We start from the raw sequence: 24130 nt of genomic DNA, 5'->3' as shown, positions 1-24130 counted from the left end.
TCCAAAAGAAGTACATACTTGGAGGCTGTTATATTAAAGTGTTGAACTCTGCTCCCCGGGTTGCTCTGTACTACCGCAAAACTTCTGCATATGAAATGTTTCAGAAGAAGGAGCTGGTGTGGCTTATTTGTCACTAAAGTGAACTATATTGCGTATAAAAGTAAGTCAAGGCCATGTGTGTTTTTCAGGGAATACCATCTATTCTTCCAGCCATTTCTAGCTGGGTAGAAGGCAAATATTAACTAGGACCTGTGCAATGAATGTTTTGTAATGGACTGCTATGTGCGAAACCAGAACGCTTTAGAGTGAGAGGGAGCAGCATGCAAAATAGTGAAAAACTGAGGAGAGGCAAGGCAGCTAAATGTAGACCTTAACCTACAAGAAGCTGTTGGAAGGGAAAGGGGTTAAGCGTTTGCCAGCTGGCTGACAGTACAAGGCTTGGGAAGGGCTCTGATGACATCTTGCCAAGAAAAAGCAGGTGCATAAGAGAGGGGAGCAGAACTGGGTTAAGGTTTAGAGGTTTCATGGAAGCCACTTGTGGGCCATGAGGGCAGTTGGTGTCTGTTCAGTCATGTCTTTGTGGGAGAAAGCTGCAAAGATGGCCTAAGGTGTGAAGTGAAACTACAATTTTTGAACACTTTGTCTTGTGTCTGACCACACCAATTCATATCAGCTGCGGTTTCCACACAGGTTTAGATTTTAGATGCCAGTTTAAGTGCCAGCTCGCACTGGAGTTACAGCGTGCTTGTCCTCCTGCAAAGAACTACAAGTTCATCTGCTCTTAAAAGCAGTGTTGCCTCAACTGTACAAGAACAGTTCAAAGAATGAAACCTCATACATCTCTATGATTATGTCTCTTGTAAACATGCGGAAAGAGGAGTATATTAATCAAGCTTGGTTTATACAGTATAGCTTACATCACTGTATGCTAGCATAACTTGTCTGTGCTAGAGGATTGGGGGTTTTTTTGGCTTAACTATGCTGGCAAAAGAAAATTACACTTTATGCAAGAGCTATTCCAGTAGAAATTCGGAAAAATTCCACTAGAAAGCTGAAAACTGAGTAGCTTTCTGTGGAGGCTAACAGTTGCTGTAGCTGAAATCTTCAAAGGCTGGGGCTAAATTACCAAACGCATTTTTTTCCCTCCTCAAGATGACTAATGCTTCTCCTGAATTTTTTTTTTTAAGGAGTAGTGCAGGGTGCACAGGGCAGTGCAGCTTGAACGCTCTTACCACACTAATGGAAAAGTATTCTTCTTTGCAGCAAAAGATGACATCTACGTTTTTGCTCATTGGTCTTCTCACTCTACTGATACCTCTGTTCAGTGCTGGTAAGTGAAATACATTGTTGAAGTTACCATTTTAAAAAGAAAACCTGCAAGAGACAAGTTGTGTGTATTTAGCAGAAAAGAGGTACTGAGAGCAAATAGTAGATTTGGGTTTTTTTTTTCTTCAGCATGTTGAAGATATGCTGAATGCCTCCTCTTGGAGTGAAGTTGCACTGGGGATGGAATGGACAAACTGACAAATATTTTTAAATCTAGACACATAAATTTAGAGTACTGAGGCTTTGATTAGCCTCTCCCTGATTCCTATGAAGAAAGTTCAAAGAGATTGTCTTCCTTGGCTTAGCTGTTGAATGCCTTCTTTAGGAGACATGGTGTAGCTCCAGTCCTGAAAGCAGTAGAGCTCAGTTTCCTTTACATTTAGTTAGTAATATTTTTAATGGTAGATCTACTTATTCAGTGCAATTTAGGACTACATAAATTAATGGTGCTTGTCTTGCTGCTCTTGGCATAAGCAGTCTAATATTAATGTCTCTGAATTAGTTTAGGCAACATAGGGACCTACTTGTAAACCTTTAAATTAGGTGATGGGAAGGTGGTGGGACTGGAAGGATTACTGAAGACTTTTTTATTTTGAAACTTAATACATTAGCTTTGTACTTATACAATCATTCAGCAAGATACGCAAAAGCAGTTCAGTCAGACGTTTTGCAGCTTCATAGGAATTCAGCGTTGCACATGTATGCAAAAGTTTGGAAGCTTTTAAAGTCTGCTTTATAGCCAAATGGCCTGCTCTGTGCTAAACTGGTATTCCCCGAGCAGTTTTTGCTTTTAGATTTGGTTTCTTGATGACTTCTTGCATTATCTGCCCTTCTTTCTCTTGTATTTTTTTTGGCTGGTATTTATAAAAAACAGCTTGCTAAGCTGCATAATTGTATCTTGTCAACTTGTTACATAGCTATAATTGTAAAAATTCTGTTTATGCTCACCATTTATTTGGTGTTCAGATTAATTTTCATAATTTAAAGGTCTTTCTCGACAAAGATGACAGAAATTGCAAATGTAGTAAGGAAATAATACATTATAGTCAAGACTTCTTAATCTAAATACTGCACTGCTCTAAATTCCCTTTGTATGTTGGTTCGCAGACTTCTTTGTGTTGAGGTCTTGATCTCATTCCATACTGTCTTTTGCTTCAGGTCAAAACCCATGGGCTTTTTTTACACCACCTCCTCTTCCCACCCCCCCCCACCCCCCCTTTCTTTTTTCCTAATTTGTTTTTGGCCACACAGTTGTAATAGTCAGAGTGCTGTGAGGAGCTCTGCACTGGTACCGTTTGCACCATGCTTTTCATAGGTAGTTTCGACATTAAGAATCTGGTAATTTTGCAGAAGTACTAGCATGCTCAAATAACAAGGACAGAACAGGTGAGCTGTGAAGCTCGTGTTGCCTGGTGAATCCCGTGTATCTTATAGCCTGGTTTGCACTGACGCTGTTGGACTTGCTTATTGCAGACAGCCTTAATAGAGGGAAGTTGTGGCTTAAGCTTTGTAAAATGTGTGGTTTAGATCCTCAACCAGAAGGTGCTAACAAACAAAAAATGGTAGCCTTGTGATGTTTTAATAGTAAATTGTTACAGAAAATTTATTTTCTAATTCTGTGTAACTTGAAATGGATGTTAATATTTCTAAAACATATAAGTGTACGGATGAAAAGCATTGATAACTTTTTCTTATTTTTATTTAACAGAAAAATGCAGTATTTGTGATTACTTTGTGCTTGTTGGAGAGCCTACGGCTATTAGTTGCCCAATAATTACATTGTCAGTGCTTTACTCTGACTACAATCTGACGTGGTATAAAAATGGTAGTGCTACACCAGTAACCACAGACAGAAACGCCAGGATCCATCAGCGAGAGGGCTTGCTTTGGTTTATTCCTGCAACGCTGGAGGATTCTGGGCTTTATGAATGTGATGTAAGGTAAGGAAGGGAGGAGGGAAACAACTGGGTTGCTAATGCTTACGAGCGTGATAATGTGTTCATGGAACTTGAGCGTACAGAATTTTTTGGTTTGGGTAGGGAACTTAGGTCAGTTAAAAGCACTCTTTTGACCATGCATTTTGTTTCTGCATGCTGCCTTTTTTTTTTTTTTTTTTTTCTTTTCTCCCACACACTTACAATTGCAAAACTGGTTTGTACAGAAGACTGTTTATCTTAAAGCATGATAATATTAACAGTGATCTGTGTGGACTGTTTGTTTTGTTTGTTTGGATGAAGTGTGAGGTCACAGGGAAAAGTCTTAACTCTTCCAGGTTTTCCTGTGTACAAATTGCTGTTTGATACTGACAGATCAGAAGAATATTTTGGTTTCTTCATTGGACATGGTTAAATGGAAGAAGGCTCTAAGAGGACCAAACTCTGCATGTTATGCAGTATCACCACCTACAGACTTTCTGGAGAGCTTAGCAACTTTTGGGGAATCCTTTTAGAAATTTACAAATTAAAAGGCAGAAAACCATTCTTATGTTTTCTTCTAAAATATTACCAAATGTTAGTGGCCAAACATGAGAATGCATGTACAGAGCAAAGCAATGTGCTAGACAGCTTTAGAGACAGTGAAAGTAATGTGTCCTCAGTAGTGCTCAAAAGACCTGAGTGTACGGAGAAGAAATAAAAAAGAATAGTTTCTTTTCACCTCTTTGGTACTTTAAAGCTCTTGCCATATTTACAGCTCAGATTAGTGTACTGGACTTCATCACGTAAAGTGGTCAAATCTTGCTTGTAATGGCTGAAGTTCACTGTGTGCTGAGCAGTAAATTAATTTTGGGAAGGCACACAGAAATTTTTTTTTTCCCGCATGGTCTTGCCACAGCATGCTGAGAGCAGCGAATGCAGGCTTTTCAGGTGACACAAAACTTGTTTTAGTGTGCACTTACGTGTACTGGTGTGCATACAGTACACCAGTTATGCTGAAGTGGTTTGGGTTGTGAATGTAGTAACAGTGATCAGCAAAAACTTCCAGCGTAGGCACAGGTCTCAGGCCTTTGCACCTTCCTGCTCCAAAGTCAATAATGAAGCTAAGATTGGAAGCCAGAAGAAATGTAATCCTTTCAGAGCTACCCCGTTAAATAACTTAAGTCTTGCCTGCTATGTTTCTTGTTAATCTAGCTATGAGATGTGTTCCCACAGGCACCTCCTCACATCCCTGGCTTGCATAACGTCAGCAGGACAAAAAACTTGCTAAAGTTCAGTTTGTTAACTGTAGGCTACATTTTGTGCATCAGTCGCTTAAACCTTAATTACAGAGCTTGTCAAGGTGCAGTATATAGAAGTTGAAGCCAGGACTGTCAAAACATGCAGTTTTCTCTTCTTGAAACTTCTTCCTTAGCATAGCATTGAGAAGTGAAGAGTTAAGCAATGAATTAGAGAGTATTCCTTTACTTCTGGCATAGGCTTCTGGTTTCCACTCCCATTGTTCCTCTGCTCACAGGCTCTTGTGAGCTCTCAGCGTGAAGTGGTTTCACATTAATATTGCACCTTGATGTATATGTTATTCAAAAGCTTTGTCTCTCTTCAGCTAAGAGTTACAGCCTGCTTGTCTTGATATGTCCCTCCAAGGAATGCTGAGATGAGCCTGTCATCTCCCGGTCATTTGGCACTGAGGGTGTTCCAGCGCATGTATGTTTTGTGTTACCCTGCATTACTGTGTGTTGGCAAGCATAGCACTGAAAATGGCAAGGCTGGGTTGATGCTGTGGGCTCTGTATAACATCAGTTGTGCAAAGTCCTGGCTTTCCCTCTGGTGCTTGCAGAGCAGACCCCACTTCTGTTCACAACACAGGATCAGAGCTTATTCCCATATCTCTCAGTCTGGAACAAGGGGTGAGGAGCTGAGGGTGGTGTTTAAGAGCTTGGGGGGCTGTAGAGAGGGTGTTAGAGGCAAGGCTAGTGGGGATGCTGAAGTCCTTCTCCGTAAAGTCCCTGACTTGCTGGAAACAAGGAACCTTATTGTTAATGACCTGGCTTGTCTGCTGTTCTCATTACAGGACCCTTAACCACTCTAACAAAAAAACTATAAATTTAACAATTTTTAAGAACGACAACAATTTGTGCTTTAATGGAAAGATGAAGTTTGAACAAAAAGTGACAAGCACAAACACCGGAAAGATTATATGCCCTGATCTAGAATATTTTAAAGATGAAGACAATGATCAGCCTGAAGTACATTGGTATAAGGTATTGTGCATGTGTATTTCAGATATACATGTTAGAAAATATTCTACTTAAAATGTGTTATGAAGTAACTGTGAAAAGCAGCTTTTGGAAGGGAAGGTTTATTTTCTCTGCAGTTTGAGTAAGGTGTGTATCTCGCCACACTACTGGGGAGGTGTAAGGAGGTACGGGAGGCGTATTTAAAAAAAAAACACAAAACATTTGTCCATTTTTGGATTGCAGATTTTTTCAGAGTAAAAAACGTGGTTTCGTGTGTTGATTTGTGAAAATCTAGTTTCTCTGGTTATTTTATGTAGATAATAAGTTTAAAAACTTGTACGTTTCCTTAAATACAAGGCTCTGCACAATAATTTCAGGTTCACAGAGTATTAGGCTTACCCTGTCTCTTGATCATGGTGTGCTTTTCTTATGCCTCTTGCTCTGATTCTGCCAAAACACTCTGTAGACTATGCAAGCTTAGAAACGTGTATTTTGTCTGTGTTAAGGTAAAATTCCAAAGCAATTCAACTCTTAATTCTGGTGCTGGTATTAAAGTAGCTACACGGACCTGTACATGTAAAATAACCTTGGTGCTGCATCTATCTATATTTCTTCTTTAGAGATTAAGTGATTCTAAACTGCTTATAGGTCAGGGAAGAGAAGGAAGTTTTTCACTGTTCATGCATTGCCTCAGAAATGGTAATAGACCCAACAGCACGAGGCACTGCTACAGCAGCTCTCACTCATCGCAGTGAAGTAGGAATGCAGATGTGTATTCTCAAACTGTGCTACATGCATAATAACTTTTATTACACCTGAGATGTTTAACAGCTTGACAGTTATCTGAAGGCAGTGAACTAAAACACAGCATTTGAAAACTTAAAAAATTGGCAGCAGTGACTTTTAAAAAGTGCAAATGCAGCAAGATGTCATCAGGCTTCACGTTATGGCATAGTGATGTTTGAATAAGAACCCACATAGTGGCTTTCAAAAAAAATCAGTATTTGGCAAGTATTTTAATAATCAGTAGAGTTCAGTAACTTATTTAATTATGAGGTTATTAGTTCCCTTAAACCACAGGTACTTTTGATATATTTAGGAATGCAAGCCTGGATTTCTTGAAGACAAGCGACTTCTTTTGGCAGAGGGTGAAAATGCTGTCTTGATTCACAATGTAACTGTACAAGACAGAGGAAACTACACATGCCATATGGTATACACCTATATGGGAAAACAATATAATGTTTCACGAACCATAAGTCTAGAGGTTAAAGGTGAGTGCATTGAGGCTATTCTCTTCTCCTTTTGGCTCTGCTGTAAATGTTTGTATGCAGGCATAAGCTATTTGGCACGTTACTTTTCAGGTCGGTGAAATTAGACTTGCAAATCTTCTTTAGTTAAATTTTCCTGAATGCTAAAATTAAAATACAATAATGCATGTTGCTACCCTTAAGCATTGCTTCTAAGGAAGAATTGTCATGGGGAAATGAGAAATGTGGGGTTAGGAGTGAGAATTAGAAGGAAGCAGTAGTTACTGGGGTGGGGTGGTGTTTTTGCTAAAACAAATAATGCACCATTAAATTAGGTGAATTAAAAAAATTTTTTTTTGCTGAGACCATCACAGCAAAACACCTGCTTGTGGCCCTATTAGTGAGCTTGTTTATAAAGTTCACTAGAATCTCATTTGATAGGAAAAGAGATATGACAAGCTGTATAAATACTATAAAGTTAATAAACCTTCCTCTGGAAAGGGTTGGCTTAATGTTGGCACTTGGTTGTGCTTTTCTGTATCTAACAGGACACAGAACTGGCTGTCTCACTCCCCCAGTACTGTCATTTATTGCTGTGATGGTTGTGATTGCATCTTTGTAGGCAATGTTACTGATGACCTGACCACTGACATGATAGTGGTCTTGTCAGAAGTGTTGGATGGAGGTAGAGTGTCCAATTTCTTAGATTAAATAAAAATTCTGACTTTAGATAGGTGATACAAGGACAGTGGGTTGTTAGCAGCGTGTCTCTGTATCATGCAGAACGATACAATTCCAGCCCAGTTTAAGCGTGTACTTGTTTACTCTTTTACTTAAATACTTACCTGATCTAGGAAGTCAACGATACAATCCCTCTTTCTCTTCCTTATCTGTGTTCCTGACAAGGTTAATGGCATTTTTTGTTTTGTTTTTGTTTTTTGGTTTTGTATTACTTTTATTTCAACTGCCAGTAAATTTGAGATTTTCTTTTTGAAGTATTTTTAAGGTAAGCTAAAGCCTTTTGTTCATTTGGAAGCTAAAACAGAATAATTTGGATAGAGTACAGCAAATATCATGAGATATTTTCTGTTGTAAATTTGAAACTGGTAGTAAGTCTGGAGCTACAATGGTACCAAACAATAGAACAAAAAAACCAATCAGTTGAAGTAAGTTGTGGAACTCCCCTTACCTGAAATTTTAATTTTCTCTTTGTTTCTTTTAGAAGGACCACGGCGGATGAGACCAGAGTTTATTTATCCGAAGAACAATACAATTGAAGTAGAACTTGGTAAGTAGTTACTATTTAAGACATCATTAACATTCAGTAAAACAAATAAGCTCCTGGTCTTTCTGAAATAACACATGAACAATTCCACTGACTTCAGCAAGAGTGGGAGATAGGCATGTGGATTGGTGATATCTGGAAGACAGATGATAAAACATGATTCCCATAAGTAATTTGTGGGGGGAATAACTGTGTGCCTAAGATTGGAGTCTTAACCAGCAGTGTCAGGTGGATGCATATATTTATTTTTGCCATCTGCCCTTTGTACCACTTCTCAGTGTCTGTCTTGACATATACTCTCTATCTGTGGAAATAAGGTTACATATATGTAACGTGTTAGGGTAGTTACCAGTTGACCAATTCAGCAGCGTTTCCCCCTCCTGTGTGTTTCCTCTATCCCTTTCCTCTCCACAACCTGGACTTTATTCCTCATTCTAGGGTACTAAAAGGTTTCAGATACTGATCATTTGTGAAACGGTGAGCTGCTAGTTGGTGGATATTCCAGGTATTGTTTATCTTGGATGTTTCTTAAACAAGAGATTCTGGGTATAATGATTAACTTTTTCCCAGTGAGTTCAGCCAGGCAGTGAAGCAGGCTCCCCAGAGAAGTTGTGCAGTCTCCTTTCTTGGAGGTTTCGGAACCTGACTGGATAAAGCTCGAAGCATCCTGGTCTGACCTCAGAGCTGGCCCTGGTCTGAGCAGGAAATTGGACTAGAGGTCTCCCATAGTCCCTTCCAACCTCAGTTACTCTGTGATTCCATGAGCCAAGTATATGGTACACAAGTCTTTTCCTAAGCAAACCTATATGGTACAATCTAAACATGTATGTGGGACACAGTTGTGTTCGACTGATGTAGCCCAGAAGAATGAGTTTTGGAGCTGCTTAAAGTGTAATTTTTTTTCTTTTTTCTTTTTTTTTTTTTTTTTTTTCTTCACCAGGGACAACTGTTTCAAACAGTGTTTGATTAAAAAGGGCATTAACTAATTTTGGAGAAGTGTGATTGGCCATTTGCTAGAATTTCCTAGTACAGGATCTAAGCTGTCTTGTAATCTTTTGGGGAAGGATTATTACCAATTAGGTAATTAGAGAAGCTCTGAGGAAAGGTTGCGTTGCGGCTCTGGCACCATATGGGAGCTGAGGCCAGAGCATTGTGGATTATTCTTATGTACATTACATTGCTGGTAGTCCCGCATAATGGCTACGTTTGCTGCTGGGTTTTTTTTGACATTAAGCTTGTAAATACTGTGTATATCAGGTGTTCTTTTCTCATGTTGAGGCTTCATGCTTCTTTTCACATTATGTGAAACATTTTGTCTGGCCCAAATTCTAACTTCGAGTATATGGTATTAAGCTAAAGTGAACAGCACTGAAGTACTGGTGGGTTTTGTTTGGGGATTTTTTTGTTGCAGTTATTTCATTTTTTGGGTTGTGTTCTTTTTTTCTTTTCTTTTTGACCTCAACAACTTGTGAAAGATACCTCATTCTGAAGTTGCCAGGTTCTGGTGAGGATGAGTAGATTGTGAGCAGAATAATGAATGAGCTTTAATAGAAATTATGTTCCTCCAAAGTCCAGAAACCTTTGTTTTAAAAGATGGGAATATTCAGGATCTGATACAAACAGTATTATTTTATATAGTCCTGCAGTCTTCAGATGGTTATTTAATTCTGTTGGAAATATTCAGGAATGGCTCATCAGCCTCTTATTTTTTGGTAATTACATCTTCTTTGTCTTCATTACAATTACATGCCTGAAAGTTTTGTTTGTGCTCTGCCACTAATAAGGAAATTTGTTCACCAGATTTTAGACTGAAATAGGGAGGCTTGCCACAGCAATTTTTTTACCTCACACAAGCCTAATCTTTACGTGTGAAAACTTTTCCTTTTCCTTTGTTATTGTAACTACGGAAGGAATGAAGTAATATTACAGTGGGTTTCCCTGTACTGCGTCTCCCACCCATTAAAATATCACATAAATCTCATCCCCAGTTCTGACTGGCAATTAGTTATGACTTCCCATTTAATTCAAGTCTTATGAGGAGAAGCTGAGGGAACTGGGATTGTTTAGCCTGGAGAAAAGGAGGCTGAGGGGAGACCTTATCGCTCTTTACAGCTACCTGAAAGGAGGTTTTAGTGAGGTGGGTGTTGGTGTCTTCTCCCAAGTCACTAGCAAAAGGACAAGAGAAAATGGGGGAGGTTTGGATTGGATGTTAGGAAAAATCTCTTTAGTGAAAGAGTGGTCAGGCATTGGAACAGGCTGCCCAGAGAGGTGGTGGAGTCACCATCCCTGGAGGTGTGGCACTTCAGGGCATGGTTTAGGAGGCATGGTGGTATTGTGTTGACAGTTGGACTTGATGATCTTAGAGGTCTTTTCCAACCTTAATGATTCTATGAATTCTTACCAAGGCAGTCTCTACTCAGGAATCTGATCTGCTTAGGCCCTTAAAGGCTCTTTAATTTACTGCATACATCCTTTAGGATTTTCTTAATCCTTGGTAGTACTTGCTGAGAAAATGGAAAACAGAGCAATTATTAGTCCAGGGGCTGCCTGTGACTCTCAGCCTATATTAAGATATGTTATGTGACAACTTGTTTAGACTCCTTATTTTAGAATAGCATTTGGTCCATATTTGTTATGGCTTGAACACTGCATTAGTTAAAACTGGATGCCTTAGACCAGCTAAGACGAACAAACCCAGCTTTGATTGCCTTACAGACATTAGGAAAGCAGTCACTTGTGAGACTAAAAGGAGATGGAAAGCCTTCACCCACAAAGTGGGTTTATTGCGGCTACTGGACAACTACAAATGATTCCCTATTACAGGGGGACCATTTAAAGGAAGCTGAAGGTTTTTGTTTGTGGGGTTTTTTTTTGTTGGTTTGTTTTTAAAAAAGGTACTGCTATTCTGTATTGGGTTTGCGTGGCAGGATTTTGGTAGTGGGGGGGGCTACGGGGGTGGCTTCTGTGAGAAGCTGCCAGAAGCTTCCCCCATGTCCGATAGAGCCAGTGCCAGCCGGCTCCAAGAGGGACCCGCTGCTACCCAAGCCTGAGCCCATCAGCGATGGTGGTAGCGCCTCTGGGATAAGGTATTTAAGAAGGGGGAAAAAGTGGCTGCGCAACAGCAACTGAAGCCTGAGAAAGGAGTGAGAATATGTGAGAGAAACAGCCCTGCGGACACCCAGGTCAGTGAAGAAGGAGGGGGACGAGGTGCTCCAGGCACCGGAGCAGAGATTCCCCTGCAGCCCTTGGTGAAGACCGTGGTGAGGCAGGCTGTCCCCCTGCAGCCCATGGAGGTTAATGGTAGAGCAGATATCCACCTGCAGCCTGTGGAGGACGCCACGCTGGAGCAGGTGGATGCCCAAAGGAGGCTGTGACTCCATGGGAAGCTTATGATGTAGCAGGCTCCAGGCAGGTCCTGTGGCCCCGTGGAGAGAGGAGCCCATGTGGAGCAGGTTTGCTGGCAGGACTTGTGACCCTGGGGGGGACCCACACTGGAGCAGTCTGTTCCTGAAGGACTGCATCCCGTGGGAAGGACCCACACTGGAGAAGTCTGTGGAGTCTCCTATGGGAAGGACTCATGCTGGAGCAGGGGAAGAGTGTGAGGAGTCCTCCCCCTGAGGAAGAAGGAGCTGCAGAAGCAACGTGTGATGAACTGACTGCAACCCCCATTCCCCATCCCCCTGTGCCACTGATGGGGAGGAGGTAGAGAAATCAGGAGTGAGTTAAGACCAGGAAGAGGGGAGGGGTGGGGGGAAGGTTTTTTTAAAGATTTGGCTTTATTTCTCATTATCCTACTCTGATTTGATTGGTAATAAACTGATTTCCCCAAGTCGACTCTGTTTTGCCCATGAAAGAATTGCTGAGCGATCTCTCCCTGTCCTTATCTTGACCCATGAGCCTTTCATTATATTTTCTCTCCCCTGTCCAGCTGAGGAGGGACATGACAGAGTGGCTTTGGTGGGCACCTGGCATCCAGCCAAGGTCAACCCACCACACATTGAAAAGTCATGTTTCTGTCTGGTACCTTTAATGAGATGCTGGGGGAAAAAAAAAAAGACTTTGCTCCTCTTAAATGCCTGCCTGTCGGGGCAGAACCTGGAAAAACCTGTATTTTTGAATGAGAAATGGCAGGAGAAGGTTGTGCAGAAAGTTAACAGTACATTCATGAATGTATAGAAATCGAGGGCATGGAATACTTAAGGGGTTTTCTTCCCTTTGAAGATTGTGCAATGTACTAAACCACATCTTAAGAAGAAAAATTACTTTTGTGGTGGAAGGACATGAGGGAAGAGATTGGGGAGCATCTGTGATTTCTTTGTGAAGTCTTGTTCAAGTAACTGCTTTGCATGTGAGCTAAAGGTTTATTCCGTACTTTTGATAGAGACTATCCCTTGGTGGAAGCTTCTAGATCTGATGTGGTTCTAGAAAAAGAAACACTGAGATCTTTACATAGGTGAACTGAGAGCCCACCTTCTCCTATCAAATCATAACTTCCATGGGTAAAATACAGAAGGAAAGGACTCCAAGAAAGCTGCTTGCCTTCCTGTAAATGGAACCCTCTGAGGTACATTGGCAATAAATATATGCTGCAACTTGGCTTGCTTTCTTAATACTGAGGCATTCTCTAGGTTCTGGACTGTTGATGGCAAAGGAGCTGAGTGGCAGGTGAGCTTGCTCTGGGAGCAGAGTGTGCGGGTATTCAGAAATCATCTCAGTGGACAACGTTTGTCAAAAGACTCTGATGTGGAGTAAAGATGTGAGTGGTCACTAAGAATAGGATTCAGCTCCAGGGTGTAGTTGTCTACACAGGGGTACCTGCACATGAGCTAGGGGCCTTAATTCGTACTATTACCAATGGGGGCTCCATTCAGTTGCCTACACATACATGTCTAGTGCTGTTTTGGGTGGTCTGGCTACTCTAGCAGTGCAGGTCTCTTGAAGATCTGGAGTCCTATCTGCCAGCTCCATATGGATGCCTTTGATGCTGGAGAGCATCTCAGATGTCACCATACTGTGTACATGCAACTGATTGAAACCCTAAGGTCTGACAGTGGAAAGCCATTCGGTTGATAAGATCCAGGTGTCTACTTTTACTGTGAGTGGAATCCGGCAGAGCTGAACTCTGTTACTAGCTTAAGACATCTAGCTCGCATGTAGACATAACATTTAGACACCTACATTTAGGGTGAAATTTACATCCAGATTAGAGACACCCAAGTGCAGATTACAATGAGTTTTAAGGACTCTGCTTTTCATAAGGTAAGTGGGTTTTTCGATATCCCTCCTTTTCCCAGCTGTTCCCTAATCACTTGATCCTTCTTCTGTTACAAGACGTTCAGTTGCTGTATTTAAATGTTTTTTGTAGGCTCTCATGTAGTTATGGAATGTAATATATCAAGTGGCATAAATGGCTTGATTCCGTTCTGGCAAGTTAATGATGAGGATGTTGATAGCTTTGATAGCACCTACAGGGAACAGTTTTATGAGTAAGTATCCTTATACGTTGAATACTAAGTCCATTTCTAGGTGAAGCAATCTGCAATAGTTTGCAGTGAATTCACCATACAATTGACTATTGGTCAAATGTCAGTAATCGTTGAAAGACTGATTAGAAGTCTGCATTGAGTACATTATATTCTTATTGGTTGGTTTGTTTTTTTTTAAATAAACACTTTATTATAAATACATCAGTATCTAATACAAATGTAAAGAAGCAATCATATGTCGGTTTTTATAATGCCATTGCGAAACATAATTTTGTAAGGCTTGCTTATGCGTTTGTTCTTACGTAATCCTTTTTGCTAATAGATTAAAGCCTGCACTCTGTCATTAATATGGGAAGGATATATTGTTCCAGGACAGAAAGTCACCCCACTTACTTTTTTTGTGAAGTTGGTCCTTTTCTAAGTAGACATAGCTGCTAATCCTCAAGAACACAAAGCAGAAGTTCTTGTTGCAGGATATTTAGGGCTCTTTTATGTTCAGGAAAATTAAACACGAATTAGGCTGATAAAACCAGTAATTTATTTCAAGAAAGTAGGACTTCTGTTACTCAGTGACTGGCCTGTGCTGTAGCAGAGTGTGGATGTACCATTTGCTTTCTCACTGTATCAGTCACTGCTGTTAAATAGAACCCTTAAACATAGTGCAAAGGATCAGTTCACACTGGTGCAGAAGTATTGCTGTCTCCACAAAGTGCCATCATCAGTGCAAAATATGGCTGCAGAGTTAGGTTGAGGTTGCAGAATGCTTTTAAAATTATCTTTTTCATTCATCTGTATCTGGCTTCCAGAAGGAATCTTAGTTCTCTTTTGTCCCCAAGTTCCTTTAGGGGGAATTATTACTGTCATTATAGATCTGTGTACTTGGTGGTTTGCCTATAAATATGAGGAACCCAGCTTATGGTCTCTAAAGCAAAATTAAGCCCATTAGGGAATGAAGTTTCTCAGCTTCACCAGTTAAGACACATGTGCAGCTCTGCGTAGCTATGTTTAAAGTTACTATAACTGCAGCTTCTCCTGAAACCAACTTGGTGCTGCTATTAAATAAATCTTCCTGAAAAGCATTTAATATACTTAACTTTAAAGGAATTCTTTGTTAACAGTTTTGGCTTGCATGGAAGTAATCTCCATTTCTAATCACTACCCTGCCTGATAATTTTCCCATGCCAGAGACGGAGATGTGCGAAATACATCCTGTGCAAATTCTAAGTAGGATTAATAGCTTGAAGTAAGTTATCAGAGAAATTAATCTAAATGCAATCAGAATGTTTTATTTCAAAAAAATAGTAGCTATTTCTCAGTAATTAAATTTATGGAGCATTTGTTAGCTGCAAAGCACACTGTAGGCATGGCCAACATTATGGACTTGAGGGCTTACACCTTGGAGGCACCTCTGTCCTCTGCTGGGAAGAAAGTTAAAACTGACTTGAACAAATCTGAACGTGTTGCAAAATGATGAGGTTTGTATTGGCATCCCATGAGAGAAGTTGCTGGCAATCATACACATAATAGAAACTGGTTTTTCCAGATGTTCTGCAAAATGAGTTTCCCTCCTTGAGTACGTAAGGTCAAGTCACTTTGGTATATAGGGTAGGATGCCAGTTTGTAGGTGCCTTCCTAGTGTGGCCTCTCCTACCTTATACTTGCACACCTACCTTAGAGCAGGACTGTATTTAGCAGTATAGCATATTATATCTCTAAGCCTTCTGTGGCAATAGATATCAGACATTAAGGCAGTATTACCATGTTTGTTGTCATTTGACACCAGCGTTACCCAGCTTTTGTGAACTTTGTACATTATTTCCCAAGTTAGTTGGTGCCATTGACTGTGGACAATGTGGGCTTGGGGAGTCTGTTAGTACGCTTAGAAAAATCTCTGCTGCATCATCAGGATAAAGAATCCTGGAAGATTATTTTTCTCTTGACATTTTTATTACTAGTTATTACTTGTTTGAATAGTCTTTCATTCACAGAGTCATTTCAGTTGGAAGGGACCTCTTGAGATTGTCTGGTCCACCCACCCCTGCTCAAGCAGGGTCAAACAGAGGAGGTTGCTCAGGGCTGTGTCCAGTTGGGTTTTGAATATCTCCACAGGTGGAGACTTCACAGCTTCTCTGGGCAACCTCTTCCAGTGTTTGACCAATCTGACAGTTACAATCTGCTTGTTACAGGGGTGATATTTACTGTGCTTCACTGGCTTCTTGGGTTTATAGAAGTAAAAAAAAGAATGTTCTTGTATTTGTGGATGGATGAATCTATCCCATATTAAGCACTGGTATTTCAGTTTCTTTACAGATGTTTCCTTTTTACTCTTTTTTTAATGACAGAGAGGCGATGCCTCATGGACTTGCTGTATCTGGAACAAAATTTAATATTTCAGAAGTGAAAGTAAAGGATTATGCTCATAAATTTTTCTGTCACGTCATATATGGTTCTCAACAATTTACAGCCTACATCAAATTGGATCGCCCGGGTAAGAGATCGCATCGTGATAAAATGGTGATCAATGATGCTTACTTCTCAGTTACTTTGAGAACATCCTACTTAGAGCTAAAACTGCGTGATGTACCATTGTGCAAAGTGGGCAATGCAGCTTAGTAGTTTCTTTGATTATTTTTTTTCGTATTCTTAGCAAAATTTAAAAACATAGCACTTTTAATTTGCTTTGTCTTCTCTCGTTCAGTGTTATAGGAAACACTAATGAAAGACTCCAACTTATCTGAAGCAAGTATGAGACCTCAGGGAAATATTGTGCTTAATTTTACACAGCTGTATTGAAGAAGCATGTGGATCAGAGGAGGTCGTGTGTCTAGAGCAGTGAAAATGGCCAATTCTCTAAAAGAGCTGGGGGAAAGACATAATTAAGTGTGGAACAGGTTGTCAAAAGGACATGAATATATATGTGGCCCGGTTGTCCTATCCTTCAGTAACGAATAATGGGCTCAGATTGCCAGGAGAAAGAGAAAACATCTATTTATATAGTAGGAGAAACTCTTAACACGATGATAATGAAGGAATGAAATAGATTGCTTGGAAAGGTTCTGAACTTTCCATTACTGATGCAGGTGCTGTGTTATCACCTTTTGGACAGGCTCATGCATGTTGATTGGGAGCATCCTGACACCTGTTGGGAGACCCCAGTCTTGTGCTCAGAGACCCCAGTCTTGTGCTCAGAGACCCCAGTCTTGTGCTCAGAGACCCCAGTCTTGTGCTCAGAGACCCCAGTCTTGTGCTCAGAGACCCCAGTCTTGTGCTCAGAGACCCCAGTCTTGTGCTCAGAGACAAGTTTGACCTGTTGCTGGCTAGTGTTAAATTTTCTTTTTTAGTAGATGAACTTAAAGGTAAAGTGAGCTTCAAAAACTCAAATGCAAGGCTGAAGAAATTAATTTGTTTCATTTAAAAACAGATACACAGAAAAGCAAATCATCAGATATTATAAATGCCCATTTTTTTTTTTTTTTTTTCATTTAGCTGCAGAAAAGCCTCTGGTCTATTGAGCTTATATTGAGCTGGCTTTGTCAACTGTGAGCCAATTCTTTGACAAACGTTATTCTCAAACTTACCTTTAACTGGCCACATTGTAAGCAAATAATTGACTGAAAGTGGATCTGAGGTGTAGCTTTTGACATAAGTTGTTCATAAAGATTGTCAGAATAGGATCTAACCTCAGAAATTCTTTAGTATGCATAAACTAAAAAAGGCAGTTTGTGGAGAGTTTTTGTTTTAAGGATAACAAATCTAGTAAGGACAACAAATCAGTAGGTTCAGTGACAGATCTGCAAAGAGGCTAGAGACAATGGGAAGCTGGTTGGTCTGGGGAGAATAGCATGGCCAGGAAATCACCTTCCCGCCTCTGACTTTCCAAAGTTTTGTACCAGAATTCTCACTCTACTGCTGCACTGGGATATAGATGAATATTTTGGTGTTTCAGCTGAAGAGCAGCCTCATTTGTCACATTGCTAAGGTATCTTTCAAAGAAAAGATAGACGTAGGGTTGTCAAATAACCATCTTTGCAGAAAGCATACATGAAAAACTTTCAGTCCTATTCAGTCATTTCTTTTTTTTCCTTAAAAATACTTTAATGACTAAACAATTTTGAACTTACCTTGTCTTTCTCTGATTCAAGGGTGTAACTGTGTTTTGTTTGTTTTCTCTTTTCTTATTCCACTCTACTGCAGCTCAGAACATTCAGGGTTACTTAATTGGAGGAGGAATTTCTTTGGTATTTTTATTATTTTTTATTCTCTTCATCTACAAGATCTTCAAAATTGATATTGTGCTTTGGTATCGGGACTCCTGCCACCCTTTCCTGGGTAAAAAAGGTGGGTTTGTGTAACAGTGCTGTGTGTTGTAATGAACCTCCACCTTCCCTTGCAAAGCAATGAGGTAACCTCATGGAGTGTGATTGGTCTTCCCTGGGATATTTGAAAGGATGACATGTTTTTAGGATGTTTAGAATTAGTTCAGATAACAAAAGCATCTACAGGGGAAAAATCAGCAACTTTCCAGGAATCCAGTACTATCATTCCTTTCCCTGAAGACCCACTTCAGTGGTTTGAATGCTATTCTGACAGCAGTTGTTCAGACTTCTTTTAATTACTTACAGAAAGCAGTAATACAGTGGAATTGTTGGGTGTTTTTTTATTTTCCATACATGAACCAGGACAATTTTCACTTTATTTTGTTTTCTATTGGAAAGCACTTCTGATTATTTTACTTTCTGTAAATTCCTGTCATTCAGAAAAACGTTGATAGGGGCGCTGTCTATGAGAGTATGCTGAAGCATGGGTCATTTCCAAACATAGGAGAGGAGGTACATGCTAGAGAAACAGAAGATATCTTCTAGAGGTATTGAGGTTCTGTTAGATTTCTTTGAAGTCTTTTAAATTTGGTCACTCTGGAAAGTTTGTTCCAAAATATCTAATACAATTCAGACCTTAAAGTTTGCTGAATACTTTGGCTTTGTTTTCATGGCTAAGTGGTTGCTGTGTTTTGAAACTCCAGGTTACAAAAATGACCTGAATTATGTGGCAGCTGGAATTTTAAGTATTCAGTTGTACTACTGGAGCTGCTATTTTCCAGATAATTCAGTGATAACATTTTTTTACTTAGAGTTAAAAAAGAATATTCAAACCTACTTTTGCAGGTCTCTTGCGTATTCAGATCCAGCATACTGTATTCTAGAAGGCCTGATTCTACAAATATTTCAGGCTTAGTATAATTATACATGCTTAGATAATAGCAGGATTAGAATGTAAAACAATTATTCAAGTGAGGAAAAACCAGTTTAGAGGGGTTTTTTTGTTCGCTTGCTTGCTTTTGTGTCTTTATAATACATTTTTATATTACTCCTATTGCTCACTCTTTAGTTTCAGATGGGAAGATCTATGATGCTTATGTTCTGTATCCAAAGAACAGAGAAAGTTGCTTGTATTCATCAGGTATTTTTGCTCTGAAGATACTGCCAGAGGTCTTAGAGAGACAATGTGGATATAGCCTCTTCATATTTGGGCGAGATGATTTACCAGGAGAAGGTAAGCTGTCTGAAGACAAATTACACTTGAGGTGTCTCATTGGCAGCTGCAAACACAACTCAGAAACAGCCAATCAGTCCAATGTGATTCTAAATATCTCTCACCATTGAATGAGCTATGATTTTGTATTATCTCTGATGGAGAATGAGAAATACAGCACCGGGTGCTCCCGTGAAATCTGTTTATCTCAGCCTTTCCCTTGTCATTATTTAGCTATTTCAGGTTTTTTGTGATGTCTGGCTAGCCTAGACATCTGGAGATCGAAGGATGCTGAGGGGAAGAGGAGTTGAAATTGTGGTTGTGAATGATGACTAATTGCAGAAAACATGGAAAAGTATGTCTCGCGAGTGGTGTGCAAAGAGCCTGTTGCCTTGAGCTGCCATGTGACAGGATGACCTCTCTACTGTTTCATTGGTACTTGCTCTGAGAACTGCTGTCAAACCAGCAGGATGCAATAAAGGGTATGACGGATGCTTAGACAGTGCAGGTGGAAAAAAAAAGAACACAAAGCAACACCAAGTTATCAAGAACAATCAGCTGTATCAAAGACTACTTGTCCCTAGTGAAAGTTCTTACAAAGCATTGCCTTCCTTGCAGGGCTTTAAAATCCTTGTGGCGGTTTCCTCTCCGTGCGTAAGCGCATCAAATTTAAATTTCTAGCATCAACACTGAAAACTGCAAAGTCTGTCCCACTGACTGCTTATGTGAGGTGAAATGATGAAAGTGTCTGAATCCTTCCTGGTCTTATGGCTTTAAAAATATAATGCTGAGACTGAAAAAAATTTGCAGAGCAGGCCTTAAATAGAAGTTGGGTTTTTTAAAAAAAAAAAATTGGGTGCAAACAAACCTGCATGAGGTGGTTCGTGGATTGATTTTTTACATCTGAAGGCTTTTGGTAATGGTTTGAGAAGGAAGGGTTCCCTGAGAAGTAGAATCTAAAGTGCTGCTTTATTTTTCCTGCTTGAAAAAACTTGTTTTTTTGCAATTGCACCTACAATGGCAATAAAATGGCATTCGCGAGAGAAGTAGTAGATATTAGGTTTATGCAAAACAAGAAGATAGGGTCAGATTGTGTTGCACTGGCCAGTTCTCTGCTTGCTCTTATCCTGTCCCTTTTGGTGAGATAAAGTGTGTTGGCTCAAATATCAAACAGTGAATGAACCAGCATCAACGTGTTGGTAATAAAAAGTAGGAACATACAGCCTTAATTTTGCACAACCTTTTTCTCTACAGCTGTGATCAGCATTGCTGATGAAAAAATCCGTCAAAGTAGAAGAGTGATAATTGTGTTAGTACCAGAACCTTCCTGTTACAATATTCTAGAAGATGTGTCTGAAAAGCAGCTAGCCATGTATAATGCTCTTATCCAAGATGGCATTAAAGTGATTCTCATTGAACTTGAAAAAATACAAGATTATGCAACCATGCCAGAATCCATCAAATATGTTAAGCAAAAGTATGGTGCTATCCGATGGAAAGGGGACTTCTCAGAAAGGTCTCACTCAGCAAGTACCAGATTCTGGAAGAAAGTGCGCTACCGCATGCCATCCAGAAAAAACGGATCTTCACCAGGATTGCATTTGTTACGACGAGACTTTAATTCTCCCTAAATAACAAAGGAAAAATGGCACTTAATGACTAATTCAGTTCACGTAGTAGGTGATGGATTGATTGAAGGTCACATGTATCTGTTTTGTGCAGACAATCTTATCCACATTTTCTGGATTGAAGGTACTACAACTTCGTCTACAGAAGTGGATCATTTTTTCTTCTGGCCAGATCAACAGACCGCCTTGAAATGTCATCAGTAGCACAGCAATGACATGGAAACCATGTAGGAAGCACATGAGGCCTTTTCCAAGAATGGCACTGTGATTTGTGGAATTCTGTTAGTATTAAAAATGGAAGGGGGGAAAAAACCCAGAAAACTTGCTTTTTTTGCAATTAAAGGTTGAATATGAAGGGAACGATATTAATTATGATTGTGATACTATGTAATGGGCACTGTTGATGCCAGTATATTTTTTTGTTTCAATTTTTGTAATGAAATTACACAGAACTTTTGTTACAAGTTCATTATTTTCCTAGCTCAGTTTGCTGAAAGATAAATCCCTCTGTTACTGAATCAGTATGTTATCATCCAAGAGAAAAGACAGAGACAATCCTAACCCCCCCAAAAGTGCTATTGAACCTGACAAAGCATAAATACTCTTTCCTGATCTTTTTTACTTTTTAAAGAACTATACAATTTTTAGTCACATGTCCCATGCAGACATTGTAAAAATACCATTGTAATGCTGTACTGAGCCAAAAAAATTAATCCCCAGAGGATTTTTTTTTTTCCAGTTAAGTGGCTTAATCTATTTGCTCTCATTTTACCCAAGTGGAATAATTAGCTTATGACACAGACTCTCTCATGGGGAGTACAAGACGGTCGGCTTCATCCGCCTTTACCTTAAGGACCAGATCAAGGGGCTTCAGGGCACCCACTTGTCATGGGTCGCTGTTGCTGAAGAAGAGCAGGTCTTCCCTTCTGTTCTCAGCCAGAGTGCTGGCTCTAGCATTTGTCAGCTCTGAAAGCTGAAGCTGGCTGAACAGACTAATGTGGCAGAAATAATTTTTTTGCTTGGGATAGTTTTCTCCCAGATTAGTGAGTTTATCTGGTTCCCAGAGGTTTCAGAGTGCAATGGGAGAAGAAATGGGTGGTGGAACCATTCCTTTTGGCTCCAGATGTGTTTAGAAAGTAGACCTAAAAAAGCATTGTACTCCTTAAAGTGAGAGAGGGAGGGAGAGATGCCCTGTGTTACCCCCTGCAGCTGCTTGCTTTTCTCCTTTCTCTCTGCCTTGATGATATAAGGAGTCTGAGCTGACTGTACTGAATTTGGCTGAGGCTGGATGAATTGAGGCTGGAGTCTCAGCTTCCAGACAGCTGCTTGGTAAAGGAAGTTGTTAAAACTTACTGTACATGTTGAATCCTTTCTCTTGCCATGTTTTTGTTTTGGTTTTTTTTTTTCTAAAAAAACCAAACCCAAACCAGTATTATGTATGCCACAACTATTAACTCTGAAGTTATGTTTGACTTGGGTGTAGGCAGTGATGTAGTTTATAATGATCAATTCTTTTTTCAGGGGAGGGAATTGATTTGACTGATTTTAAAAAGTTTTCAAATCTGTTTAATACCATGCTTATAGCTATGGATTTTGCAGGAGCAGGAGATGTGAGAGCCAAAATGCCTCTACTTTTCAGTCTGTCCTTGAATGTTACATTTTAAAGTTATGAGATCTAGTTGTATATGGAAGCCTCAGGATTTGACTGTTACTGCCCTTAACTGCTGCTTGCAACTCTGAATTCCTGTGTGTCCTATCAGCTTTCTCTTGCTGCACCTTTTGCTCTGTCTTTTCCTGTGCAGCTCCATTATCTTGGAACAAGCAATTTACTATTGTATCAAACTCCATCACTTTCCAAGCTGTCCTTGAAGGCTGTTGCTAATACAGTATTAGGCAGAAATTTTCATTTTGAGTTGGTCCTTTGATAACGCCACTTTTTCATCTGAAAAAGCTCAGGTTCTGCATCCTTCACAATTTGTCTCCTCATTTTGACACTGCAGTGTTGCCTTTTTCTTCTTTCATGGCTCAAGCATTTATCATCTTGTGTCTTTCTCCTTGACCAAACAAAACTGAGAGTGAGGTGCCATCCCACAGAAGAACTGCCCAGTGAATGTGGGATGGTGTAACTCTCGTGTTCTGCCTGATAAGTGACAAAACCAGTGGAAATAGGTTCCTCTCCTGCCTAAAGTGCTTTGGTTACCTTGGTGTATGGTGGAAACTTGAAACTCTGCTTCTGAGAGACAGTGCCTTTGAGCTGTGTGAGTTGAGTGTGTGTTTGGCCAGATTGGAATAAGAATCTCTTCATTTCAGGATAGGAGGGGGAAAAATGCATTTGAAACATCAGACTGTTTCAGATGGTCATGGTACTGGAGTGTTTTACTGATGACTGGCATGTATGTATAGACCAATGCACGTGCTTGTGTTCTCCTCTCATTCTGTGCTTTAGTCAAGACAGAAGTGTCAAGGGAGGATCAGTTCTGGTCATGAAGTGCCACATTCACTTAGCTGTTGCACACAGTCTGCTTTTAAATACAGTGGTGTTCAGTGACAGCCTGTTGTAGGGTAAGAGAACCTTGAGATCCATCTGAGCAAGGCCAATTGTTACGGTTCACACTGATAGAAGAATTTATTAGGACAGAAGCTGTACGGTTTGGTCACAGAACTCTTCTGTAAGAAGATCCCTATTTCAAATGTGAAGACTAGACACTGGAAGTATGGTATTTGTACTCTGACGACTAGGGTATAATACTGACTTTGCACTTCCACCATGACATCTCGCAGTATGCAGGCCGACCAACAGCGTTCCAGCGACCTCGGGCCTCCTGAATTATTTTTGCTGACTGGAATAGATGAATGAAAAACTGCTACTTGTTATCCCTACTTTTAGGGATAGAAAAGTTATTTTACTGAGCCAAAATACTGTTTTTTATAAAAAATATTTGTTCCTTTTGATATATTTATACAAATGATGCTAAAGTTTTCATGTGTGTTATGTAAAGGCACTTTGAAGAAAGGTCCATTTTTTTAATTCAATAAAGGCACTACATATTTTTTTCTTACAGCACTGCTGGTTTTTTTCCCTCGTTCCTCCACTAAAGCATGCTGAGAGTGAACAACAGCAAGCATCAGTCTTGACTTGTGTCTTAAACAAGACTGCTATATTAGGTCTTTACTCAGGCTGCTGAATATGTGTTGGGGAAAGGGTCTCATTAACCATTTTGTTCATCTGGTCTTGGCACAACATTAGGACTAACCACCTCGCCCTGCCTGGGCTAACGGGAGCTGTGAGCTTGCAGTGGGGTGAAGCTAGAGCCGCCCCAAGGCTGCTGCCTCACTCTCTGGGACCAGCACGGTCCCCAGCAGTGCCCCACTGAGTGACCTTCTGCTGCAGCTCCTCAAGAGCTGGGGAGAATGCAGGAGGCCTCAAATGGAGGAAAAGTGAAGGGCTTCTGAGC

General features: G+C 40.1%; 1 protein-coding gene across 3 annotated transcripts; it reads left to right on the top strand.

The window, feature by feature from the left end:
• Positions 1 to 64: 64 nt before the first annotated feature.
• On the top strand, positions 65 to 23736 carry LOC142056983 (interleukin-1 receptor type 1-like). Of its 3 annotated transcripts, none has more exons than XM_075092492.1 (11): positions 65 to 160; positions 1264 to 1330; positions 3035 to 3266; positions 5332 to 5521; positions 6597 to 6771; positions 7970 to 8035; positions 13398 to 13518; positions 15861 to 16006; positions 17713 to 17856; positions 18904 to 19068; positions 20302 to 23736. In XM_075092492.1, exons 2-11 carry the CDS (start codon positions 1270 to 1272, stop codon positions 20676 to 20678), a joined length of 1677 nt encoding a protein of 558 aa, XP_074948593.1. In that variant the 5' UTR covers positions 65 to 160; positions 1264 to 1269; the 3' UTR covers positions 20679 to 23736. The 3 variants fall into 3 exon arrangements, with proteins under 3 accessions (XP_074948593.1, XP_074948594.1, XP_074948587.1); XM_075092493.1 differs by having other exon boundaries at positions 1249 to 1330; XM_075092486.1 differs by lacking the exon at positions 65 to 160 and having other exon boundaries at positions 1225 to 1330.
• Positions 23737 to 24130: the final 394 nt, after the last annotated feature.

Source organism: Phalacrocorax aristotelis, chromosome 1, assembly GCF_949628215.1.
Source record: "Phalacrocorax aristotelis chromosome 1, bGulAri2.1, whole genome shotgun sequence".
Taxonomy (NCBI): Eukaryota; Metazoa; Chordata; class Aves; order Suliformes; family Phalacrocoracidae; genus Phalacrocorax; species Phalacrocorax aristotelis.
This window is presented reverse-complemented; position numbering and strand designations above follow the sequence as displayed.

Bases quoted from the DNA above. Each gene is read 5' to 3' on its own strand.
- LOC142056983 (XM_075092486.1), top strand. From the start codon at position 1,240: ATGGAAAAGTATTCTTCTTTGCAGCAAAAGATGACATCTACGTTTTTG. The intron at 1,331-3,034 runs GTAAGTGAAATA...TTTATTTAACAG, and splicing joins GATACCTCTGTTCAGTGCTG to AAAAATGCAGTATTTGTGAT. The intron at 19,069-20,301 runs GTAAGCTGTCTG...TTTTCTCTACAG, and splicing joins AGATGATTTACCAGGAGAAG to CTGTGATCAGCATTGCTGAT.